Below are 25,461 nucleotides of genomic sequence, written 5' to 3'. Positions count from 1 at the left end.
GAATTATAGAATTTAGTTACATGTTGAGTGAAGAAATATTTTCTCCATTTGTTTTAAATTTACAACTTATTAGCTTCATTGCCCCTAGTCCTAGTATTTTTAGAAAAAGGAAACAAGTGATTCACATCTATCCATTCCACTCTACTCAGTATTTTATAGACTTATATCATATCTCCCCTCAGCCACCTCTTCTTCAAGGCGAAGGGCCCTAGCCACATTCACCTTTCATCGTAGGAAAGTCGTCCCATTCCCTTAATCATTTTCATTGCCCTTCTCTGTATAATATCTTAATTCTGTTTTTTTAGATTCGGTGACCAGAATTCAAGGTGAGGTCACACCATGGAGTGATACGAAGGCATTATTATATTCTACTTTTTTGCTTTCCATTCCTCTCCTCATAATTCCTAACATTCTGTTTCCTTTCTTAGCCACCGCTGCACACTGAGCAGAGGGTTTCAACATATCATCAATAATAACAACTAGATCCTTTTCCTGGGTGGTGACTCCTAATATGGAACCTTGAATCATGTAGCTATAGTTTGGGTTCCTCTTTCCTATATGTACCACTTTGCGCGTGCTCACACTAAAAGTCATCTGCCATTTGGATGCCCAGTCTCCCAAGGCCCTCTTGAAATTTTTATTTATTTATTATGACATTTGTATCCTACATTATCCAAACAGAGTTCAGGTTCACTGTGACTTACAATCCAATTATAAGCAGGTACTATCTCTGTCCCTAGAGACCTCACAATCTTGTTTTTTGTACCTGAGGCAATGGAGGGTTAAATGACTTGCCCAGGGTCCCAAGGAACTGAAGTGGGAATCAAACCCAGGATTCTGGGCTTAAAGTCCACTGCACTACCATTAGGCCACTCCTACAATCCATTTGTGATTTAACAACTTTGAATAATTTTGTATCATCAGCAAATTTAGGGCTCCTTTTATAAAGCGGCAGCTAGACCAACACGGGTTTACCTCTCACTTAAAAGGAAATATCACTGGGCTACCGCAGCAGCCCAGAGATAGTTACCAAACTCTGTGTGCCATCATATCCGGCGCTACAAAAATATATTTATTATTAACCTTATAAATATATTTATTTTTGTAGTGCTGGTGTGTACCTGGCCATAATTGGGCAGTGCTGCGCGCTGCCCAGTTACCGCTGGGTTAGCACAAGAGCCCTTACCATCACCTGAATGGGTGGCGGTAAGTGCTCCCCCCCGACATGGCCGCATGACACTGCTTCACTTGCCACATGGCCAATTCTTTAAAAAAAGAAAGACCTACTTTTACCCACTGCAGTAAAAGGGGGCCTTGGTGTGCAACAAAAACACATACAGACGTCAGCACAGGCCCCCTTTTGCCGCAGCTTGGTAAAAGGGGCCCTTAATTACCTCACTAGTTATTCCCATCTCTAGATCATTTATAACTATGTTACAAAGCAGCAGTTCCAGCACAGACCCCTGGGAACCTCACTATCATCCCTTCTCCTTTGAGAATACTGACCATTTAACCCTACTCTCTGTTTTCTATCTCTTTTTAATCCACAATAGGACATTGCCTCCTATCCCATGACTTTCTAATTTCCTCAGGAGTATTTCATGAGACATTTTGTCAAATGCCTTTTGAAAATCCAGATACACAACATTGACCAGCTCACCTTTATCCACATGTCTATTCACCCCTTCAAAGAAATGTAATAGGTAAAATGTAGATATCAAACAAGAACTCTAACCACCCCCCCCCCCCCCAATATTTAAAACCATTTAACCGACCAGGAATGGCTCCTGACCCATAATTACTGTATATGTGCTTGTTAATAGAAATAAATTAATATACTGTATCATACTGTATTGTATAGTAGTAATGCAACTGGTAACCATAAATTATTAAAGTATCTGTAAAATTTTGTGATTAATGTTTGTTTTCCCATTTTACTTCTCTTCCTCACTGCAAGGTCATGCCAGCATCTCAATAATATTGCATCAGTAGCTGTCACTTCCTCTTGTTGTTCCCCATATGCCAATGCAACCTCAGTTTTCTTGACCCCTTCACTATGACTGACTTTTACAATTTTATCTATTGCATGTTCAGCCTCACTTGAGGTGTCTTCATTGGCATCATCTCCATTCCAATTCCCATTCACTACAGCAATCACATCATTGTCAGTTCTTCTTTCTCTTCTGCCTGCATCCATTCTTGGAAGTCATCCTCACAAGCATTTTCACAGCCCGGTGTTTCCTAAAGGAAAGAGATCTTCCTCAGCTGTTCTGTGTTCATTGCCATGTCCTTGTTCATTTTATGCTCTGAAATTAACTTTCTCCATCATTTTTCTTAGGTTTGGAGGTTCGATTTCATCTCATGATTGAGTGATCCAGTAGACAACATCTTTCATGTACACAAAACTTTCCCTTCATCCAGTGAACAAACAAGCATTGTAAGAAACTTATGGCAATATTTTTTCTTTAAGGTTTCCGGAATGCCCTAGTGCATTGACTGACACAATGATGTGACATTTGGAGACAGAAAAAGAACTCTGTCAGCATTTTCAGTTCATCCACAACAGGATGAAGTGGTGCATTATTCAAGAGAAGGATTGCTTCCCTAGGAAGGCTTATCATTTTCAATAAGTGCTCTAATGATTTTATTTATTTATTTATTACATTTGTACCCCACATTTTCTCACCTATTCGCAGGCTCAATGTGGCTTACAAGTTGCCATAGAGGTGTTGGTAGACTCCGGAGTAAAGTTACAAATATAAGGTTAAGTAGTGGTAGGAAAAGGTTTATGTGGTGGGAACCACAAAAGGTTCATGTATTGGGACCACATGATGGAAGTCAGGAGCAGATGGATTTGTTGGGGATCATAATGAATTGTAATGTTGTGGTGTCACGAAATACATGTTTTTATGTTGGGGTGGGAGGATATGCCTTTTGAAACAGGTGGGTTTTTAGTCTTTTCCTGAATTGGAGGTAACATATACATAGTAGATGACGGCAGAAAAAGACCTGCACGGTGCATCCAGTCTGCCCAACAAGATAACTCATATTTGCTGCTTTTTGTGTGTACCCTACTTTGATTTGTACCTGTGCTCTTCAGGGCACAGACCGTATAAGTCTGCCCAGCACTATCCTCACCTCCCAACCACCAGCCCTGCCTCCCAACCACCGGCAATGGCACAGACCGTACAAGTCTGTCCAGCACTATCCCCGCCTCCCAACCACCAGTCCCGCTGCCCATCACCGACTCTGGCACAGACCGTATAAGTCTGCCCAGCACTATCCCCGCCTCCCAACCACCAGCCCCGCCTCCCGATCTTGACTAAGCTCCTGAGGATCCATTCCTTCAGCACAGGATTCCTTTATGCTTATCCCACGCATGTTTGAATTCCGTTACCGTTTTCATTTCCACCACCTCCTGCAGGAGGGCATTCCAAGCATCCACTACTCTCTCCGTGAAAAAATACTTCCTGACATTTTTCTTGAGTCTGCCCCCCCTTCAATTTCATTTCATGTCCTCTCGTTCTGGTTTTCACGGCTTTCGATAGAGCGTTCCACAATTGTGTGTTGATGAAGGAAAAATTGGATGCGTAGGTAGATTTGTATTTTAGTCCTTTGCAGCTTGGAAAGTTGAGATTTAGGAACAAATGTCTTGAAAAAACAATTACGGAAAATATCTTTGTCCATCCAGTCATTCCTCTGGTTCCTATAGGACACTGGAAGTGCAGCAGGAGCTATGTTTTTAAAGGATTTTTTTTTCTTTCCAGTGAAAGTTAGTGATAATTTATGTTTACCAGCTGCATTGCTACAGGCTAGAATAGTCAATCTTTACTTCATTTATAATCTGGAGCCAAGGCTTTGAGCCATGATGTGAGTTCTTGATGACAACATTTTAAAATTTAACCCGGTTTCATTACAGTTGTACATCTGGTCCCTTGATACAACTTCCTTTTTAATAAAATGCTGAAATTTCAATTTGAATGTCACAAATTCCTCAGAATCTGCTGACAGCTTTGCACCAGCAATGTAGAACTGCGTTATTCCATATTGTTCATTTTAACGATCAAGCTACTTGATACTAGCAGTGAAATCAGGGTCAATTTCATTGAATTCCTTTTGAAAAACCAGGGTTTTCTCTTGCAGTACAAGGCCTGATATAGGTATGCCCATGTCTCTTTGTTGTGTGAACCACAGGAATAAGGCTTTGCTCACCTTCTCATGTTTGCATTTTTTCATAGTTTTTCTAGTATTCAATGAAAAAGTAGCGGTACAATTTGAGCCCCATTTCTCCAGCTCACTGTGTTGCCTTTTCCAGTCAATAACTGCCACTCTCCCCACTTCTAGTTCTGTTGCAATTTTTTAGATGGATTCACCCTTTTCAATTCTTTTTAAAGCATCACGTTTCTGCTCTATAGACAAAACAACTGTTTTTCTCTTTTGACCTATTAAAAATGTTGCAGGGAAAGAGAGTAAAACTCACTGTGCTCCAGAATCTCACCAGTACAAGCAGAGTTCCTGGCTCACAATGGAGCTGTTTTGCAGTAAAAGCAGGGTCCTGGGTCACAACAGTGTTGTCTAGCAGTAAAAGCAAGGTCCCAGGTCTGAAACAAATTGTCTCAGGTGCAAAACTTCCCTCTGTGCTACCCCAGAAAATGGAAAGAGAAGCTACGTGCTTCTTAAAGGTGACACAATGATGTCACTGGGGTGGGGGCGGGGGTCTGTCTGGATGGTTAGATTAGCAAAGGTCAGATAATCAAGACTGTAATGATATTCAGCCAGTGGCAATTAGTGTTTTTATATCCACCTCTAGCTGTATTCCTAGATGTTCAATACTGGGCCATGTCCAGGCACCAGCACTGAATATCCAGTTATAGGTCAGCCACTAAAACTTAAAAGTGTGATATTCAGCTGGTGGCAATAAGCATTTTGATCACCACTGACAGAGTTATTCCTGGATATTCAAAGCCAGGCTCTGTTCAGGCTTTGCTTTGAATATATCGTTATTTTTGATCTGGCTAACACATAGAGAGGCATTTTTGATATGACATCTAAGTCCGACTTTGGATGTTTTGCAAAAAACGACCAAAATCTGAATAGCAAAGAAGGTCATTTTCAAAAAAGAAGAACGTCTATCTTTTGTTTTCAAAAATAGAATGTTTTGTGACTTGGACGTTTTATTTTATGGTCTATTTTTGAAAAAAAAAAATCACCCAAGTGCAAAACGCACAAAATCAAGCCATTGGGATGTAGGAGGAGCCAGCATTTTTAGTACACTGGTCCCCCTGATATCCCAGGAGAGCAATAGGGCACCCTAGGAGGCACTGCTGTAGACTTCATAAAATGCTCCCAGGTACACATCTCACCATTGCTCCCTTACCTTGTCTGCTGAGCCCCCCAACCCCCCCCCCCAAACCCACTACCCCCAACTGTACGCCCTTACAGGTGAAGGGGGCACCTATATGTGGGTACAGAGGGTTTCTGGTGAGTTTTGGAAAGCTTACAGTTTCCTCTACAAGTGTAACAGGTAGGGGGAGGTAGAAGCCTGGGTCCATTTGTCTGCAGTGCACTGCACCCACCACTAGACTACTCCAGGGACTTGCATGCTGTTCTAATGGACCTGAGTATAACATCTGAGACTGGCACAGAGGCTAGCAAGTAATATTCTTCATCACATTTTGGGGGGTGGGAGGAGGTTAGTGATCACTGGGAGAATAAGGGGAGGCCATCTCTGATTCTCTCCAGTGGTCCTCTGGTTATTTAGGGCACCTTTTTATGCCTTATTCGTTCTAAAAACAGATCTAGCTCAAAACATTTTAGTTTTAGTCCTGGACGTTACACGCCCCTGATATGCCCCCTTGAGATTTGGACGCACTTCTGACAGACTTCAAAGAAAAACGTCTAAAAATTGGTTTTGAAAAAGCTGCTTTATGCTTTTTTTTAGACGTTTTTCTGTTTTGAAAATGAGCCCGATAGCCACTTAAGTTGATATTCAGCACTTAAACAGCCATTGGTCAGCACATAAAGATAGGACAGACTTATGCAGTCCAATTTACGTGCTAAACCTGGCCACTTAAGGGTTAAGCAAGTGCTGACTTCGCCACTGGAATGCCCCCATAACCAGCTTTGAGTTACACGCTAACCGCAAATTTCAGTCGCAATTAGCTGATTAAATGTCACTGAAAAATAGTGGCTAGCCCCAACCAAGCAATTTAACCAGTCAGTGACTAGCTAAATCACTTTGAATACCGGCTGGAATGTGGTTAAGTGCAATATTTAGCCCTTAACTGCATAAGCTGAACTACTTAAAGATAGGACTACTATTTATGCGACCCAATTTAAGCAGTTATCTTATACGGTTAAGGGCTGAATCAGTGGCGTACCTATGGGGGGCCCTGGGGGCCCAGGCCCCCCCAACCCTGGTAGCCAGTGAAGTGCCTGTGTTTTGGCACTACTGGCTGCCCTCCTGCTCCCTGCACCGCTGTACTTCAATTTTCTGGACAGCTGGCAGCTTCAGTAAACACACTACCTTTGGCAGCCCGGAAGCGTTCCCTCTGTTAGTTTCCTATCCCGCACAGGCAGGATGCTGGCTGCAACAGAGGGAGAGCTTCCGGGGCCACTAAAGGCAATGTGTTTATCTCAGTGGTGTTGCTGGCGGGCCAGACAATTAAAGCAGGGCAGCGGTGCAGGGAACCAAAACAGGCAATGTTAAAAAGCTGAAGTCAATGAAGCCTCCTTTTCCCTGTCCTCCGCACAGCTGCGGTCTTCTCCGTTCACCAAAACAAAGCAAGTAAACCTATGAGCCTCTATCTGTCGTTCGCCAGATACAATTGAATTTGTAATTTATTCCTGCTTCCTAGAGTGCCCAGCTCCTTGATATCAGACACTCTTCCTATATAGAATTTTGGTCTTAAAGTTTAAATGTCAAGCATTAGCCCAGAGTTCCAGTTTTGTAGATTGGATAGCACATATCCAGACCATGAATTTAAGTATCTTATACCATTATGAAAGTTTTTCAAACTCTTCTTCTTCTTCAAAGACCTATGTAAATATTAATGCAGGATGATGGTTTTATAAAGCAAATGCATTTTAACAATTAATTACACATGTTCTATGCAAAGTCAAATACAAATCAATTGCTTTACCTTTTTTTGCCTGGAAAGAAAGGCATCAATGAATCTTCTCTGGCCATTTGTATCCAGTTGTTCATGACACTCCATTAATCTAGATTTTATATAAGCATTTATTTCCATTGCATTGCTCTGTATGATTCTGAGATTTCTACTAAGGAATCCAAGTATTGGGACTATATTGTACAACTATGAACAGACAAAACAGAAGAAATTGCTAATGCATAATAAGCAGAAGAAGATAGTCTATTATTGGAATGGACACTTACACTGGGGTTTACTAAGCCACTAGCATGGCTGGTTGTGCGCTAGTGCCGACACAGCCCATTCACTTTGAATGGGCTGTGTCGGCAATGCCACGTGACAACTGCTAGCAGGGCTTAGTAAACAGACCCCTTTAGATTAAAATGGAATTTTAGCATGAACTAGAACTGGAAATGATGCATTTGAGACTTATGGTATATAACTTAAATTATGATCTACCTCCTGAATTATGATTCACAAATCCAGAATCCAAGAGGATGCAGCTTTTGTAAAAATATAATATATCATCCAGTATACAGTTTAGTGCATTTAGGTTTTTTTTTTAAACTAAAGATTATCAAATGTTATCTGCCATAGGAAGTATTTTGAGGCCTGGTTCTCTCCCATTTTGTGTCTATGGGAAAAATGTTCAGTAAACATGTGCTCTTATGGGCCCTGCTGCAGATAATATGTGCTAATCTTTAGTAAAAGACCTCCTTAATAAGGCACAATAAAAGGGTCCTAGCAAGCATGAAAAAAAAAATACCACACTCTCATATATAATTAGCCAGCTGATTAGCCATTCCTTCTTTTCACAAAACCACATTAGAATTTTGGGGTGTGGAATGAGTGGGGATTGCTCCTTACATTTACCACAGAGGTTGTTAACACAACAGATAAAACAGAGTGATTAATGGCACCTTGACATGAAGCTAACTGCTGTGGCATGTGGTTAATATGCACTAGTGACTTTTTCATGACATTAACTATATGTAAGCCCTCCCCAAAATTCTGGAAATACCTCCAACAGCTAATGAGAAGGTTTTGCAAACACCATGTATTAATTTTGGCAATTACTGTAAAACCTTACCATGCTGTAGTAAACAAGGGCAGATATGTACTAAAAAGTTTTACCAGGCAATTCTATAAGCTGGTGTCTCAATTTAGATACCAATAGCACATGTATGTAACAGAATAATAGTGCTTTCATGCTTGATTGGAACCAATAATTGAAAGTTATGCATGTAAGTGATGGATGCTATTCTGAATCCATGTGCATAAGTCTCTTAGCGTCCAACTGCAAGGGGGAGGACATTTGGGCGAGATATGGATAGGAATGTTGCCACGCGTCATACACAACTTCTAGAATACTATTAGTTGCACTTGTTGCATGGTGCACTAGACACGCCAACTTATGTCAGCCAATGCCATGACATAAGTTGTAACGCCTAACTCTGTTTGCCAAAGCTGATTTGCACTAGTATTTTATAATGGCTTACATGCGCCCATAAGCCATTCTAGAAATGGTGCAAATGCTACACCACATTGTGACTCCCACGTTTTGGTACCAATTTATGGAATTGCCCCTTTAGTTAGTGTAGCAAATCCTACATAAAATTTAATTTAGGACCGCCTTCTCCTAGGAAAAAGCCAAATGTAACCCCATGAAGCCCTGTGTGGAAGGAGCCCAGCATGAACATACTTATAAGTCCATCTCACACTTGAGGATGTCCTGATTTGTGGAGTCTCAGTGTGGGGCGGAGCTGATGAATTACTATTTAAGGAAGGGCAGTGCTTTAAGACTTGGTAGCCTGTGTCTAAGACTGCTGAGTAGACCTTGAAAGAGGAGCAGGGTCAGAGTTATTACTGTTAAACTCCTGAGCTGAACAGAGAAGCCGACCTGCAGGCTGGAGATTGGGGAGTCTTGCCACAAACTGGGCTTAAGGGTAGGATGCTATCTGCCCACGGCTGATGATTTCTTTCAGGTAAACCCCTGAAAGGCTTGGACAGAAAATGCTGGATCCAACACTCTGTTGATGATAATGATGCATCGGAGAAGGTGATTGTGGAGTGTCAACTGGTTGAAGGTCAAGCAAAAGGGGTTTTGCATGAATGTATAACCCAATAAGGAAAGGTTGATTGCTCTTGTGACTATGTAAGTTCAAGAAAGATTACCATCATAGCTGTGTGCTGAGGACTCCTATGACAAATGATGCAGAGTTCCACTTGTTAAATAAAGTTCAGTTATTTTCTTGACTCTTCTGACTACTGTGTGTTCCCGGGAGGGACCCTGAAGAGAGTAGTGCAAACCCAGTCTCCCAAACCCCCAAGATTAACTCATGGGGTCCACCTCCTGAGCGTGAACCCGTTTCTGGGTGAGAGGAGTGGGTTACACAAACATTAGTTCTAAGTTCAACAACAAAGAGAAAAAGCAAACTGGGAAAAAGAAAGAAAAGAGAGCAAAGGAAGTGAGATGGAAATGGAAGAAAAATAGAGAGAGACATATAAAGAGAGAACAGAAACAGCAACAGAGATAGCAGAGGAGCTGGCTTTACTGAGATGGGCAATGAATAGCAGGAAATAGATCCAGGATATTCACTTCAGCATTACACTGCCTGCAGTTATTGAAAACTTGGATGACATCTCATTATATCAGAATGGCAGACAAGTCATGTGTTCGACAACTAGGTCTCATGCTATACCTGACTTTGTCAAGTTCTTGAGCTTCATACATTTTCTAAGTACTGGATCTTTCCAGTCTATTGTTGCTATACTTGTCAGAACAGAGTCCTTAGGCACCAGCTCTGTAGGTGCTAGAGCATCCCCAATATTCTTTCCAGGACTACCCAGATATCAGAGCTGAAATCTTTGGGATGTAGAGCTTCAGGGGAAAACAGGAAGAAAGGCTGGTCTCTGTAGCTACTGCTCCTGCCTCCCTCTGCAGCCTAGTGGCTGGCTAAGGAATGTCTGACCAATGGGCTTCAGGGAAAGCAGGATGGAAAGTTGGTATCTCCTAAAACGGAGGTTTGATAATAAGGAGGTTTAATAAGAGAGGAGACTGCATGAGCCTATCTGGCACATTCTATGGGCTGAAGCCAGTAGGCGGAGATTGCTGCCACATTGAGTGACCCAAAACATTTGCAGACACTATTGAAAACAATAGCAAATTCTTGAGATTTATATTATGTTATTAAACCTCCTTGGTTTTGCATTCTTTCTGTTAGGAGGAGATCGGGGGAATATAAGGGGATATGGAGGGGTTTGGGGAGTTTTTGAGAGGTCTGTAAAAGGTGGAAGGGTTATATTCAAATGTTTTTGTTAGTGCTCCAGAGATTGCTTTGTTATTTGCAGTGCTGTATTGTGGATTTCAGTGTTGCGCTATCCCCTGGATACTATATAGTGCGCCTAGAGATCCACACTGAAATCCAAACGTATTCAATAACAACATGCACAGCTTAAGTGGCTTAGCAAGCTAATCAGCAATGATAACAGCTCTTAACAAGCAAATGATGAGCACTAATTGGCAATAATTAGAATTTACATGCACAACTCGCTAAGTGCATTCTGTAATGCAGTGCACCTAACTTCTAACGCACGTAGACAAAAGGGTCATGATTATAGGCAGGGAAATGGGCATTTTGTGGGCATTCTGAAATGTGCACGTGTAATTATAGAATATGGCCCAATGCACCTAAATCAAACTGCACTGGTTTCACATATCAGAAAGAATTCAGTTTAAAGCTGCTTGTTTAGTTTCCCTATCTTAGAGTTTCACATCTGAATTGCTGACTAGGGCTACTTCACTATGTTTGACTGAAAGAACAACTGATGCTAGAATCATCGTTCCATAAGGGAATTCAAGATCAGAAGATCTTTGGCTCTCTGTTCCCTGTAGTTGCAGATACATTATAGAACTCTTTAACTATTGCCATTAGAACAGACAATAGCTACCTTAGCTTCCAGAAGAGGCTAACCTTTCTCTTCCCAAAGACCATTTCATAATGATCCATTACTACTTTTGTTTCATTGAACCATCCATAAGACTGCCATATAATGTTCTTTTGTTTCATGCATACACTCTGACAGTTTCTGTTTTTATCTCATCCAGAATGTAAACAGCACTGAACCCTGGAAAAGGAATATTAGCGATATGTAAGAATTGATTTGATTTGATTTCAGAGAACAAAGAGGAAACCAGAGACTAGGACCAACACAATAAGAAAATAAAATGACCAGACAACAAAGGTAGAAAAAAGAATAAAATTGCAGAGCATATACAAAAACATGGACTGATGAGACAAAGTCAGCACGGATTTAGTGAAGGGAAGTCTTGCCTCACCAATCTAATGCATTTTTTTGAGGGGGTAAGCAAACATGTGGACAATGGGGAGCCGGTTGATATTGTATATCTGGATTTTCAGAAGGCGTTTGACAAAGTGCCGCACGAAAGACTCCTGAAGAAATTGCAGAGTCATGGAATCGGAGGTAGGGTATTATTATGGATTAAGAACTGGTTGAAAGATAGGAAGCAGAGAGTAGGATTGCGTGGCCAGTATTCTCAGTGGAGGAGGGTAGTTAGTGGGGTCTCGCAGGGGTCTGTGCTGGGTCCGTTGCTTTTTAATGTATTTATAAATGACCTAGAGATGGGAATAACTAGTGAGGTAATTAAATTCGCCGATGACACAAAATTATTCAGGGTCGTCAAGTCGCAGGAGGAATGTGAACGATTACAGGAGGACCTTGCGAGACTGGGAGAATGGGCGTGCAAGTGGCAGATGAAGTTCAATGTTGACAAGTGCAAAGTGATGCATGTGGGTAAGAGGAACCCGAATTATAGCTACGTCTTGCAAGGTTCCGCGTTAGGAGTTACGGATCAAGAAAGGGATCTGGGTGTCGTCGTCGATGATACGCTGAAACCTTCTGCTCAGTGTGCTGCTGCGGCTAGGAAAGCGAATAGAATGTTGGGTGTTATTAGGAAGGGTATGGAGTCCAGGTGTGCGGATGTTATAATGCCGTTGTATCGCTCCATGGTGCGACCGCACCTGGAGTATTGTGTTCAGTACTGGTCTCCGTATCTCAAAAAAGATATAGTAGAATTGGAAAAGGTACAGCGAAGGGCGACGAAAATGATAGTGGGGATGGGACGACTTTCCTATGAAGAGAGGCTGAGAAGGCTAGGGCTTTTCAGCTTGGAGAAGAGACGGCTGAGGGGAGATATGATAGAAGTGTATAAAATAATGAGTGGAATGGATCGGGTGGATGTGAAGCGACTGTTCACGCTATCCAAAAATACTAGGACTAGAGGGCATGAGTTGAAGCTACAGTGTGGTAAATTTAAAACGAATCGGAGAAAATGTTTCTTCACCCAACGTGTAATTAGACTCTGGAATTCATTGCCGGAGAACGTGGTATGGGCGGTTAGCTTGACGGAGTTTAAAAAGGGGTTAGATAGATTCCTAAAGGACAAGTCCATAGACCGCTATTAAATGGACTTGGAAAAATTCCGCATTTTTAGGTATAACTTGTCTGGAATGTTTTTACGTTTGGGGAGCGTGCCAGGTACATAAGTACATAAGTACATAAGTAGTGCCATACTGGGAAAGACCAAAGGTCCATCTAGCCCAGCATCCTGTCACCGACAGTGGCCAATCCAGGTCAAGGGCACCTGGCACGCTCCCCAAACGTAAAAACATTCCAGACAAGTTATACCTAAAAATGAGGAATTTTTCCAGTCCATTTAATAGCGGTCTATGGACTTGTCCTTTAGGAATCTATCTAACCCCTTTTTAAACTCCGTCAAGCTAACCGCCCGTACCACGTTCTCCGGCAATAAATTCCAGAGTCTAATTACACGTTGGGTGAAGAAAAATTTTCTCCGATTCGTTTTAAATTTACCACACTGTAGCTTCAACTCATGCCCTCTAGTCCTAGTATTTTTGGATAGCGTGAACAGTCGCTTCACATCCACCCGATCCATTCCACTCATTATTTTATACACTTCTATCATATCTCCCCTCAGCCGTCTCTTCTCCAAGCTGAAAAGCCCTAGCCTTCTCAGCCTCTCTTCATAGGAAAGTCGTCCCATCCCCACTATCATTTTCGTCGCCCTTCGCTGTACCTTTTCCAATTCTACTATATCTTTTTTGAGATACGGAGACCAGTACTGAACACAATACTCCAGGTGCGGTCGCACCATGGAGCGATACAACGGCATTATAACATCCGCACACCTGGACTCCATACCCTTCTTAATAACACCCAACATTCTATTCGCTTTCCTAGCTGCAGCAGCACACTGAGCAGAAGGTTTCAGCGTATCATCGACGACGACACCCAGATCCCTTTCTTGATCCGTAACTCCTAACGCGGAACCTTGCAAGACGTAGCTATAATTCGGGTTCCTCTTACCCACATGCATCACTTTGCACTTGTCAACATTGAACTTCATCTGCCACTTGCACGCCCATTCTCCCAGTCTCGCAAGGTCCTCCTGTAATCGTTCACATTCCTCCTGCGACTTGACGACCCTGAATAATTTTGTGTCATCGGCGAATTTAATTACCTCACTAGTTATTCCCATCTCTAGGTCATTTATAAATACATTAAAAAGCAACGGACCCAGCACAGACCCCTGCGGGACCCCACTAACTACCCTCCTCCACTGAGAATACTGGCCACGCAATCCTACTCTCTGCTTCCTATCTTTCAACCAGTTCTTAATCCATAATAATACCCTACCTCCGATTCCATGACTCTGCAATTTCTTCAGGAGTCTTTCGTGCGGCACTTTGTCAAACACCTTCTGAAAATCCAGATATACAATATCAACCGGCTCCCCATTGTCCACATGTTTGCTTACCCCCTCAAAAAAATGCATTAGATTGGTGAGGCAAGACTTCCCTTCACTAAATCCGTGCTGACTTTGTCTCATCAGTCCATGTTTTTGTATATGCTCTGCAATTTTATTCTTAATAATAGCCTCCACCATCTTGCCCGGCACCGACGTCAGACTCACCGGTCTATAATTTCCCGGATCTCCTCTGGAACCTTTCTTAAAAATCGGAGTAACATTGGCTACCCTCCAGTCTTCCGGTATTACACTCAATTTTAGGGACAGATTGCATATTTCTAACAGTAGCTCCGCAAGTTCATTTTTTAGTTCTATTAATACTCTGGGATGAATACCATCAGGTCCCGGTGATTTACTACTCTTCAGCTTGCTGAACTGACCCATTACATCCTCCAAGGTTACAGAGAATTTGTTTAGTTTCTCCGACTCCCCCGCTTCAAATATTCTTTCCGGCACCGGTGTCCCCCCCAAATCCTCCTCGGTGAAGACCGAAGCAAAGAATTCATTTAATTTCTCCGCTACGGCTTTGTCCTCCTTGATCGCCCCTTTAACACCATTTTCGTCCAGCGGCCCAACCGACTCTTTGGCCGGTTTCCTGCTTTTAATGTATCTAAAAAAGTTTTTACTATGTATTTTTGCTTCCAACGCTAATTTCTTCTCAAAGTCCTTTTTTGCCCTCCTTATCTCCGCTTTGCATTTGGCTTGGCATTCCTTATGATCTATCCTGTTACTTTCAGTTGGTTCTCTTCTCCACTTTCTGAAGGATTGTTTTTTGGCTCTAATGATTTCCTTTATCTTACTGTTTAGCCACGCCGGCTGACGTTTAGTCTTTTTTCCCTTTTTTCTAATACGTGGAATATATTTGTCCTGAACCTCCAGGATGGTGTTTTTAAACAGCATCCACGCCTGATGCAAGTTTTTTACTCTGCGAGCTGCTCCTTGACCTGGATTGGCCACTGTCGGTGACAGGATGCTGGGCTAGATGGACCTTTGGTCTTTCCCAGTATGGCACTACTTATGTACTTATGTACTTATGTAATTCTATTTTCTATTTATTGATTGTAATATGTCAGATTTTGGAATGTACATCTGGCAGAACTAGGTTTAGACATGGCTGGGGCCCATGAGAAAAAACACAATCATTGGCCTTCAATCTTCAGCATTGCAGTGGTAAATCTCTAGCATTAGAATGGGCCACCCTTGGTGTCTCTGGAAGCAGGAAGAGAGCTATTAAACTCCCTGCCCCAAAATATAAAACATCAAATTATGCTTATGTGGGAGGAGAAAAAATTAAAAAATGAAGAGGGAGTAGGGAGGGTAGAAAGAGGACAAGGAGGAGCATGGGGGAAGAGGAAATTAGGGGAAAATGAAAACAATTGGGGGAATAGTGGTGTAGATGGGCTGAGGGAAGTGAGAGACTGGTTGGAGAAAAGTGCTGTGGATGGCCTGAATGGAGGCAGAGAGAGAGAGAGAGAGAGAGAGAGAGAGAGAGAGAGAGAGAAAATGATGCTGACTATCTGTGAGAGGGAGGAAAGAATAGCAGGACTCCACTGTTTGTATGACTACATTATCTGCCAGGCTTTTGACATTTAGATACGAGCAGGTCATTCATAGAGAATGAGACAGAGACGGGGAACCGCAGTAACTGTGGGGATGGGGACAGAGCTTGCAGGGTTGGGGTGGGGACGGGGACAGATCCCATGGGGATGGGGCAGGGATGAGTACAGAACCCACAGGGATGTGTCATTTTCTACTTGAACTGGACTGTTCTTTATGTTTAAGTGATGCCTACAAAGATATTTTGATTTTTGGGAAAAACAAGCAAACATACTGGCCACAACTAGCAAAATTTGCATGGGGGATCCTGTACATCCTACTACCAGCACATCTTCTAAGAAGACATCTTCTATTGCAGGAAGGACTGTGGAAGACAGAAGGGCTAGACTGAATCCTGAGATTGATGATTACTTCTTATTCATCAACATTAGATTAAAAAAACATAATAGTGCTTCATAGGGCATATTTTTCCCCTCTAGGGCATATAGAATGGGTTGTAATTTATACCCCTGGACATTTTAACAGTGTGAATTAGGATTCCTTGGTGTAGTAGAAATCATCTATTGTTGGGGTTGGAAGGGTAGAGGGTGGTGGTGGGAAGGAGGGTTATTACAGCTGCTCATTGTTATTATTGTTCTCTATTTGTAATTTATACACAACAGTTGCACAGCATATTGTTCCTTTTTATACTTTAATAAGAAGATTTAAATATAAAATCATAAGTGTTTGAGGTTTCTACAGATGAGGACAGAGCCCACGGGGACAGAACCTGCGGGGACGGGGATAAACTTTGTCCCCGTGTTATTCGTTAGTCATTCACTACTAGATTTGTTTTTTCGGCTGTGTAAGGGGAAATTTGTTGTGCGTTATAAGTCCAGTACTCCCCAATTATTTTCAAAAGTTGCCTCCTATGACAGCATTATGTTTTCCTTTTTTTTTTTAAAATTTGTACCCCGCGCTTTCCCACTCATGGCAGGCTCAATGCGGCTTAGGTACTTATTTGTACCTGGGGCAATGGAGGGTTAAGTGACTTGCCCAGAATCACAAGGAGCTGCCTGTGCCTGCAGTGGGAATCGAACCCAGTCCACCACTCTAACCACTAGGTCACTCCTCCACTGTCCATGGAAAAAGTACCCTTAGGTGTTTATGTTTGTTTTATTTTTCTTTTATGTGAAAGTATTTTCTCCTTAAAAGCAGCACATGTAGCATTAAGAATGTAAAACTTTCAATGTTGAATTTCAAATTTATTTGATATATCATATATCAAAAAGATACTTATGTGGTTTACAATTTTACTTAATATATCATAATAAAAGAACATACAATGACAAGATGCCAATTATATTCCTATGGGCATCTTATCATTTAGCATGTGCTAATCATTAGCAAGCGCTAAATCTGTTAGTGCACCTTAGTAAAAGGACCCAATAATGTTTTTATATCAAAAGTATCTTTTTTAGTGTTTATCAGTTGAAACGTAATATTGGAAGCCCTAGGAACAGGGTTATGATCTGGGTAATTATTTCACATATCCTTAGTATGTTCATGAGAAAGACTTGGAATGTTTATTGTATTTAGTTTCTGCATTCAATATATATATGAAAATGAAATGTTACCAAAACTGTTGGGGATCCCAGGAGCCTCTCACCTTCATCAATTATGTGTATAAGCCTCTGTAATACTGGATCATTGTAGTCAAAACGATATCCTTGTAGTATAGATGCAATTATATTGGCAACAGGAAGAGTAATGCTCATCAAGGTATCAAATGGAGTCCCTGAAAAACATGAAGAGGCAATTGCAAGATTTCTGATACAGGCGCATCTGCCGAAACACAGTTATGTAGAATACACATAAGTACATAAGTACATAAGTACATAAGTAGTGCCATACTGGGAAAGACCAAAGGTCCATCTAGCCCAGCATCCTGTCACCGACAGTGGCCAATCCAGGTCAAGGGCACCTGGCACGCTCCCCAAACGTAAAAACATTCCAGACAAGTTATACCTAAAAATGCGGAATTTTTCCAAGTCCATTTAATAGCGGTCTATGGACTTGTCCTTTAGGAATCTATCTAACCCCTTTTTAAACTCCGTCAAGCTAACCGCCCGTACCACGTTCTCCGGCAACGAATTCCAGAGTCTAATTACACGTTGGGTGAAGAAAAATTTTCTCCGATTCGTTTTAAATTTACCACACTGTAGCTTCAACTCATGCCCTCTAGTCCTAGTATTTTTGGATAGCGTGAACAGTCGCTTCACATCCACCCGATCCATTCCACTCATTATTTTATACACTTCTATCATATCTCCCCTCAGCCGTCTCTTCTCCAAGCTGAAAAGCCCTAGCCTTCTCAGCCTCTCTTCATAGGAAAGTCGTCCCATCCCCACTATCATTTTCGTCGCCCTTCGCTGTACCTTTTCCAATTCTACTATATCTTTTTTGAGATACGGAGACCAGTACTGAACACAATACTCCAGGTGCGGTCGCACCATGGAGCGATACAACGGCATTATAACATCCGCACACCTGGACTCCATACCCTTCCTAATAACACCCAACATTCTATTCGCTTTCCTAGCCGCAGAAGCACACTGAGCAGAAGGTTTCAGCGTATCATCGACGACGACACCCAGATCCCTTTCTTGATCCGTAACTCCTAACGCGGAACCTTGCAAGACGTAGCTATAATTCGGGTTCCTCTTACCCACATGCATCACTTTGCACTTGTCAACATTGAACTTCATCTGCCACTTGCACGCCCATTCTCCCAGTCTCGCAAGGTCCTCCTGTAATCGTTCACATTCCTCCTGCGACTTGACGACCCTGAATAATTTTGTGTCATCGGCGAATTTAATTACCTCACTAGTTATTCCCATCTCTAGGTCATTTATAAATACATTAAAAAGCAACGGACCCAGCACAGACCCCTGTGGGACCCCACTAACTACCCTCCTCCACTGAGAATACTGGCCACGCAATCCTACTCTCTGCTTCCTATCTTTCAACCAGTTCTTAATCCATAATAATACCCTACCTCCGATTCCATGACTCTGCAATTTCTTCAGGAGTCTTTCGTGCGGCACTTTGTCAAACGCCTTCTGAAAATCTTAATAGCATGATTCATCACTGTAGTGAGGGAATCAACTTTTTACTGATGTATTTCCTCCATTTAAGATATTTGATTAGAAATAATCTGATCTCATATTTATTTATTTATTAGGATTTATTTACCGTCTTTTTCAAGGAATTCACTCAAGGCGTTATACAGTAACAATAGATCAAACATGAGCTATAGGAAATTACAGCAGTAAAAATATCAATTAACAATACAAACCGCCTCATAATTGAAAGTGAAAGACACCCATATTTCGACCCAAATCGGGAGATGGGCGTCTTTTTCCCGTAGGTGCCCAAATCGGTATAATCGAAAGCCGATTTTGGTCGTCTTCAACTGCACTCCGTCGCAGGAACGAACAAAATTGATGGGGGTGTGTCGGAGGCGTGGTGAAGGCGGGACTGGGGCGTGGTTATTGGCCGAGGAGAGATGGGCGTCTTTAGCTGATAATCGAAAAAAAAGGCGTTTTTACGCTGATTTTGGGTCACTTTTTTTGGACCCTTTTTTTTCACGAACAAGTCCCCCAAAAGTGCCCCAACTGCCCAGATGGCCACCGGAGGGAATCAGGGATGACCTCCCCGGACTCCCCCAGTGGTCACCCTCCCACCAAAAACAACTCACTTTAAAAACTTTTTTTCCAGCCTCAAATGCCGTACCCACCTCCATGACAGCAGAATGTGTCCTATCCTGTGACAGCCTTTCCCTGGTTCTGATGTGGCTCTCGGGTGAGTGTGACACCTTTTCTGTTATGCGCACTGCAGAGTCACATCAGCAATGCATTGTGGTGGGTATAGGGTATTGGGCTCCGTGATTCCACTAGCTTGTGCCACATTCTCACGATGTTGGTAGTTGGTAGGCTGAACTCCCATGGTGCTTTTCCCCCTCCTTACTGGGTCAGAGTGTGCCCTGTTTTGTTTCCGGTAGTCCATGAGGTAGTGGCCATTTTTGTAAGCCAGTTTTAGATCTCTTTCATGTGTTAGCCACGTTACAGAACCTAGTTCTTACCTTGAATGTTGCTGAAAGAGGGCATTGTACAACATTCTGCCAGCTCTGACCTACTGCTAATCTCAGTACCAGGGAGACTCGTTGCCAGTGGGGCACAACCTGTGATCTGCAGTTAACTGTGAGTAAACGTGCTTATTCCAATAAAGGACGTTTTCGGAGAGATTAGTTTTCAGGTGTCAACTGGTGTGCCAAGGTTATACAGCAGCAACAAGTCCTAGAGGCCTGTGTGTATGCAGGTCCCTGGAGCACTTTTAGTGAGTACCGCAGTGCACTTCAGGCAGGCGGACCCAGGCCCATCCCCCCTACCTGTAACACTTGTGCTGGTAAATGGGAGGCCTTCAAAACCCACTGTACCCACATGTAGGTGCCCCCTTCCCCCCCATGAGCTATGGTAATGTTGTACATTTGTGGGTAGTGGGTTTTGGGGGAGGGGGTTGGGGGCTCAGCACCCGTGGTAAGGGAGCTATGCATGTGGGAGCTTTTTCTGAAATCCACTGCACTGACCTCTAGGGTGCCCAGTTGGTGTCCTGCCATGTCAGGGGGGCCAGTGTACTACGAATCCTGGCCTTTCCCACGACCAAATGGCTCGGATTAGGACGTTTTTGAGCTGGGCGTTTTTAGTTTCCATTATCGCTAAAACAAGCAAACGCCCAGCTCAGAAATGAAGAAATCCATTGCATTTGGTCCGTACAAACTGTATTTTCGAAAAACAAAAAAGACATCCATTTTTGTCACTAAAGGGGAAAAGGATAGTGATAGGAGTGTACTACCGTTCGCCTGGCCAGGATGAACAGATGGATGCAGAAATGTTAAAGGAAATTAGGGATGCAAGCAAACTGGGCAACACAATAATAATGGGTGATTTTCAATTACCTTGATATTGACTAGGTATGTAACATCAGGGCACGCTAGGGAGGTAAAATTCCTTGATGAAATCAAGGACAGTTTTATGGAGCAGCTGGTACAGGATCCGACGAGAGAAGGAAAAATTCTAGACCTAGTCCTTAGTGGAGTGCATGATTTGGTGCGGGAGGTAATGGTGCTGGAGCCGCTTGATAACAGAGATCATAATATGATCGGATTTGAAGTAAGTATACATAGGAAATCAAATACATTAGCATTTAACTTTAAAAAAGGAGACTATGATAAAATGAGAAGAACGGTGAAAAAAACCTTAGAGGAGCGACTGTGAGGCTCAAAAATTTACATCAGGCGTGGATGCTGTTCAAAAACACCATCCTGGAAGCCCAGGCCAAATATATTCCACGTATTAAAAAAGGAGGACGGAAGACCAAACGACAGCCGGCATGGTTAACAAGTGAGGTGAAGGAAGCTATTAGAGCTAAAAGAAAATCCTTCAGAAAATGAAAGAAGGAACCGACTGAAAATAATAAGAAACAACATAAAGAATGTCAAGTTAAATGCAAAGCGCTGATAAGGAAGGCTAAGAGGGACTTCGAAATAAAGATTGCATTGGAGGCAAAAACACATAATAAAATTTTTATTGGTATATTAAAAGCAGGAAGCCGGCATAAGAATCGGATCGCTAGGTGATCGAGGAGTAAAAGGGGCAATCAGGAAAGACAAAAACATAGCGGAGAGATTAAATGAATGCTTTGCTTCGGTCTTCACCAAGGAAGATTTGGGTGGGATACCGGTGCCAGAAATGGTATTTGAAGTCGACGAGTCGGAGAAACTTAATGAATTCTCTGTAAACTTGGAGGATGTAATGGGGCAGTTCTACAAACTGAAGAGTAGCAAATCTCCTGGTCTGGATGGTATTCATCCCAGAGTACTGATAGAACTGAAAAATGAGCTTGCAGAGCTATTGTTAGTAATATGTAATTTATCCTTAAAATCAAGCGTGGTACCGGAAGATTGGAGGGTGGCCATTGTAACGCCGATTTTTAAAATATGTTCCAGAGGAGATCCAGGAAATTATAGACCAGTGAGTCTGACGTCGGTGCTGAGCAAAATGGTAGATACACTTTTATTAAGAACAAATTACAGAGCATATTCAAAAGCATGGATTAATGAGACAAAGTCAAGATGGATTTAGTGAAGGGAAATCTTGCCTCACCGATCTACTGCATTTCTTTGAAGGGGTGAACAAACATGTGGATAAAAGTGAGCTGGTTGATGTGGAGGGGCATAATCGAACAGCGCTGGCCAAATAGATGGCCGGCCATGTTCGGGGCCGGCTCCGTAAAGGGGCGGAGCCAACCGTATTTTCGAAATACGGTTGGGGCCGCTAAATCAACATTTAGGTCAAATGTTGCGATCACCGGGTTTAGAGCAGATGGCCGGCTTCGGTTTTCAGCCATAATGGAAACCAGACTCGGCCATCTTAAACCCGGCGAAATGCAAGGCATTTGGTTGTGGGAGGAGCCAGCATTTGTAGTGGACTGGCCCCCTAGTGTGCCTGGTTGGAAAAGTCTGCAAAACGGAGTGCAGAGCCTAAAACACACACACACACACACACACACACACACACACACACACACACACAGAAAGGGACAGGGCTCTGTATTACAGGAGGTAATACAACAAAGAAAGGACTGAACTAGTCACACCAGGAGGGAACTGCAGTAAACAGAACTGCTAGAAGCAGAGAAGCTCTGCAGACAAAGGGTTAAGCCATGGTCAGCATACAGACATTAACTAGAGGCAGGGAACATTGCAGACAACTGGTAATGGGGAGTACAATGAAACAAACAAACAAACAAACAAACAAACAAACAACCCCCATGGAGATAAACAAAGGGAAGCAAAACAAACACACTGGAACAGATGGAGGAGGGACTCACCACATGGCACCAGAGCCAAAGAGAGAAACCCAGGTGTAGTGAGAAAGGTAATTAGACACAGGCAGGCAGAGACAGAGCAGTAGAAAACTGCAAGCCAGCATAGGAGAACAACTCCATACAAGCACAGAGCAAATAGCTCAGACAGAGCACAGGTAAGGCTTCAGCAGAATCAGAGAAAACGCAAAAACTGGGGTTGACGGGAGGGGTGAGCTTAAGTAGATCAGACTGACATCAGCCCAGCCCCTGACGGACCAATCAGGAGCGGTCCAAAGCATTCCCCTGTCTGACTAGTAGAAATACTAACAGAATCATAACATTGGGATAAGCAGTATAAAATGTTTTGTACTTTTTTGGGATTTTGCCAGGTGTTTGTGACCTGCATTGGCCAACGTTGGAAACAGGATGCTGGGCTTGATGGACCTTTGGTCTTTCCCAGTATGACAATACTTATGCACTTATGTATTTATCACCCCAGCCATTTTAAAGGTTTTGTTTCATGAAGATTATTCTGATGCTTCCTTACCATCCTCTTGTGCCACTAGAGGTCAATAGCCCTTGCCAGTCAAGTTTTCAGGATATCTACAATGAATATACATGAAAAAGATCTGTATATAATGGAGGCAGTGTATGCAAATCAAAGACATCTGTTACTAAGGCACGCTAGCATTTTTAATACATGCTAATATTTCGCACTAAACATTAGAGACATCTATATATTCCTATGGGTGTTGCTAACGTTTAATGCACCCTGAATATTAGCATGCGCTAAAAACGCTAGCACGCCTTAGTAAAAGACCCCCCAGGTTCATGCATATTCATTGTAGATATCCTGAAAACCTGACTGGCAAGAGGTATTCCAGGGCTGGACTTGGGAAACAGTGTTCTAAGGCATAATTTCTATTGACAAATAATTGCTTCTTGTGCATGTGAGATTTAAATTCTTCTTTCATATTCACCTTGCTTCTCCTTTGTTCTAGGGCTATGTATGTTTAGGTTCCTACATCTCATGTCATATGATTAACATTGCAGATACAGCACCTGTCTGTAGACTTTCTCTTGATTGCCTCCAGCTTCTCTATATGTATTCACGAGAAGGTCTACTCTAAACTATAATGAGGACAGTGGTTCAAAGCAACAGCTTAATCATAACATAATACCACTGTAATCTTGTGACAAGTGTTGTGAATTTCCTTAGCAAACCTTGAAATCCCTTCTCTTCTCCACAGGACAGCTCTTATTCTAAAGGTTTTAGTGTAGGAAAAAGCCTCAGAAAATTTGGGTAGCTTTTATCACCCCAACGTGTTTTCTTGCTTCCTACTTTTCACTCATTGGCTTTAAAAACCTCCCTTTTATTAGAAAACAAATGTTTCATCAAAAGCATCAAATATCATTCATAAATAGAAATATTCCAGCACCTATCACAGTCTATGGTCATAAATACATTTTCTTATCCAGCTTTTGATGAAACTTATGCAATAAAAGAGAGGTTTTTTTAAGCCAATGATTGAAAAGCATGGAACTTAATTAGGTAACAAGCCAATTGGTGTCAATAATTGGATGTTAATAAGCAATTATTGGTACTAATTGGCACTAATTGGCATTTATGCGCACAGCTCACTAATCGTGTTCGTGGGTAAATTTAGGTGCCACCATTTGCTCCAATGAAAACGTGGTTCAAATGTCCGTGCCTAAATTTATGTGTGGAGCCCAATCTTATATAATAATTCTCACCTTCAACATTCAAATGTGCCTGGGACCGTGCCTCCCTCGGAGGTGGTCTGCTAGGCAGTTTAGAATGCACTGACATCAGTGATGTCACTGACAGCCGATTCCAAGGCAAGGAGTTTCCCTACTCCTCCCCCTGCCTGGGAAACAGCTGTCAGTGCCCCCCCTCAGTGCAACAACCAAGCCCCTGCCCTGCAAAACCGCGAGCCAGGCAGGTGGAGGAGTAGGGAAACACGCGGAGCGTGTTTCTCTACTCCTCCCCCTGCGTGTTTCCCTACTCCTCCCCCTGCCTACGAATCAGCTTTCAGTGCCCCCCCCCCCTTGGTGCAACAACCAAGCACCGGTGCAACACCAAAACCCCTACCCCCCTAGACGCATCACCCAAGACCCTCCCCCCAGCGCTTTACCAAAGCCCCTACCCCCCCCCCCCCAGCGGGCACATCAACCCCCTCGCCACCCGCAGCCGCCAATACTAACGCTAAAAAAGACTTACTCAAAGAAATAATTTCAGTCATAAAGTCACCCGAAAGCTGTTTTTCCTTTGCAGCTTTGGAATCAGCAGAAACGCTGACTCCATTCTGTGCCACGCTCATCTGTGTGGAATTATCTGGTGGTTTGTTGCTGTGACTTGACCCCCCCCCCCCCTCCACAGGAAGCACTCCCAGCACATCAGGGTAAGGGGTTTCCTGCTGATATCTCAACTCAGCCACCAGCATGAGTGGTGACCTCCGATTTTCGGGACCGAGAGATGTTTCAGCCTCAAGTTGGGGGAGCGGGTCATCTCCAACCGCTCCCTCCAACAGCGAAGAATCCAGTCCCAGAAAACGTCCAAAGGCAGTGAAGCGGTTCATAGGTCCCACCATGGGTGCCGCAGGCATAGCAGGGCCAGCACGCTGCTTACCACTCCTTTTAGGCTTGGGGAAAGAAGAAAATGTATCTAAGTTCCAGAGAGTGAAGGTAAGGATCAGACCATCTTGACTGCATTCTCTTCATGCCACAATCTTGTTTCCCCCTGATTAATATTTTTAACTGTGTGCATATGGAATCACTGATTCCGCGTTCTCTATCTTTGTGATACGTGCAACAGTTTGATGAAGTCGTTTTTTCTTCCCTTATCAACATTATCCTCTCTCTTCCTTCCCCTCCATACATTTCCAGCCTTTCTCCTCTCTCCCCTCCCCTCCATTCATGTGCATCTCCTTCCTCTGTCTTATCTGCCCTCCATCCATATCCAGCATTTCTCCTCTC

The 25,461-nt window shown here is 42.8% G+C and overlaps 1 protein-coding gene across 1 annotated transcript in view; it reads right to left on the bottom strand.

Moving 5' to 3' along the window:
* Nucleotides 1-25,461, bottom strand: part of LOC115467066 (cytochrome P450 2K6-like) — a 114,538-nt gene that overhangs the window by 14,477 nt on the left and 74,600 nt on the right. The window contains exons 4-5 of the mRNA XM_030198745.1: nucleotides 17,175-17,335; nucleotides 7,143-7,316 (exon numbers count right to left, since the gene is read on the bottom strand). Of these exons, the coding sequence (XP_030054605.1) occupies nucleotides 7,143-7,316; nucleotides 17,175-17,335 (335 nt within the window). The remainder of the gene's footprint in view (nucleotides 1-7,142; nucleotides 7,317-17,174; nucleotides 17,336-25,461) is intronic.

This window comes from Microcaecilia unicolor, chromosome 3, assembly GCF_901765095.1.
Source record: "Microcaecilia unicolor chromosome 3, aMicUni1.1, whole genome shotgun sequence".
Taxonomy (NCBI): Eukaryota; Metazoa; Chordata; class Amphibia; order Gymnophiona; family Siphonopidae; genus Microcaecilia; species Microcaecilia unicolor.
This window is presented reverse-complemented; position numbering and strand designations above follow the sequence as displayed.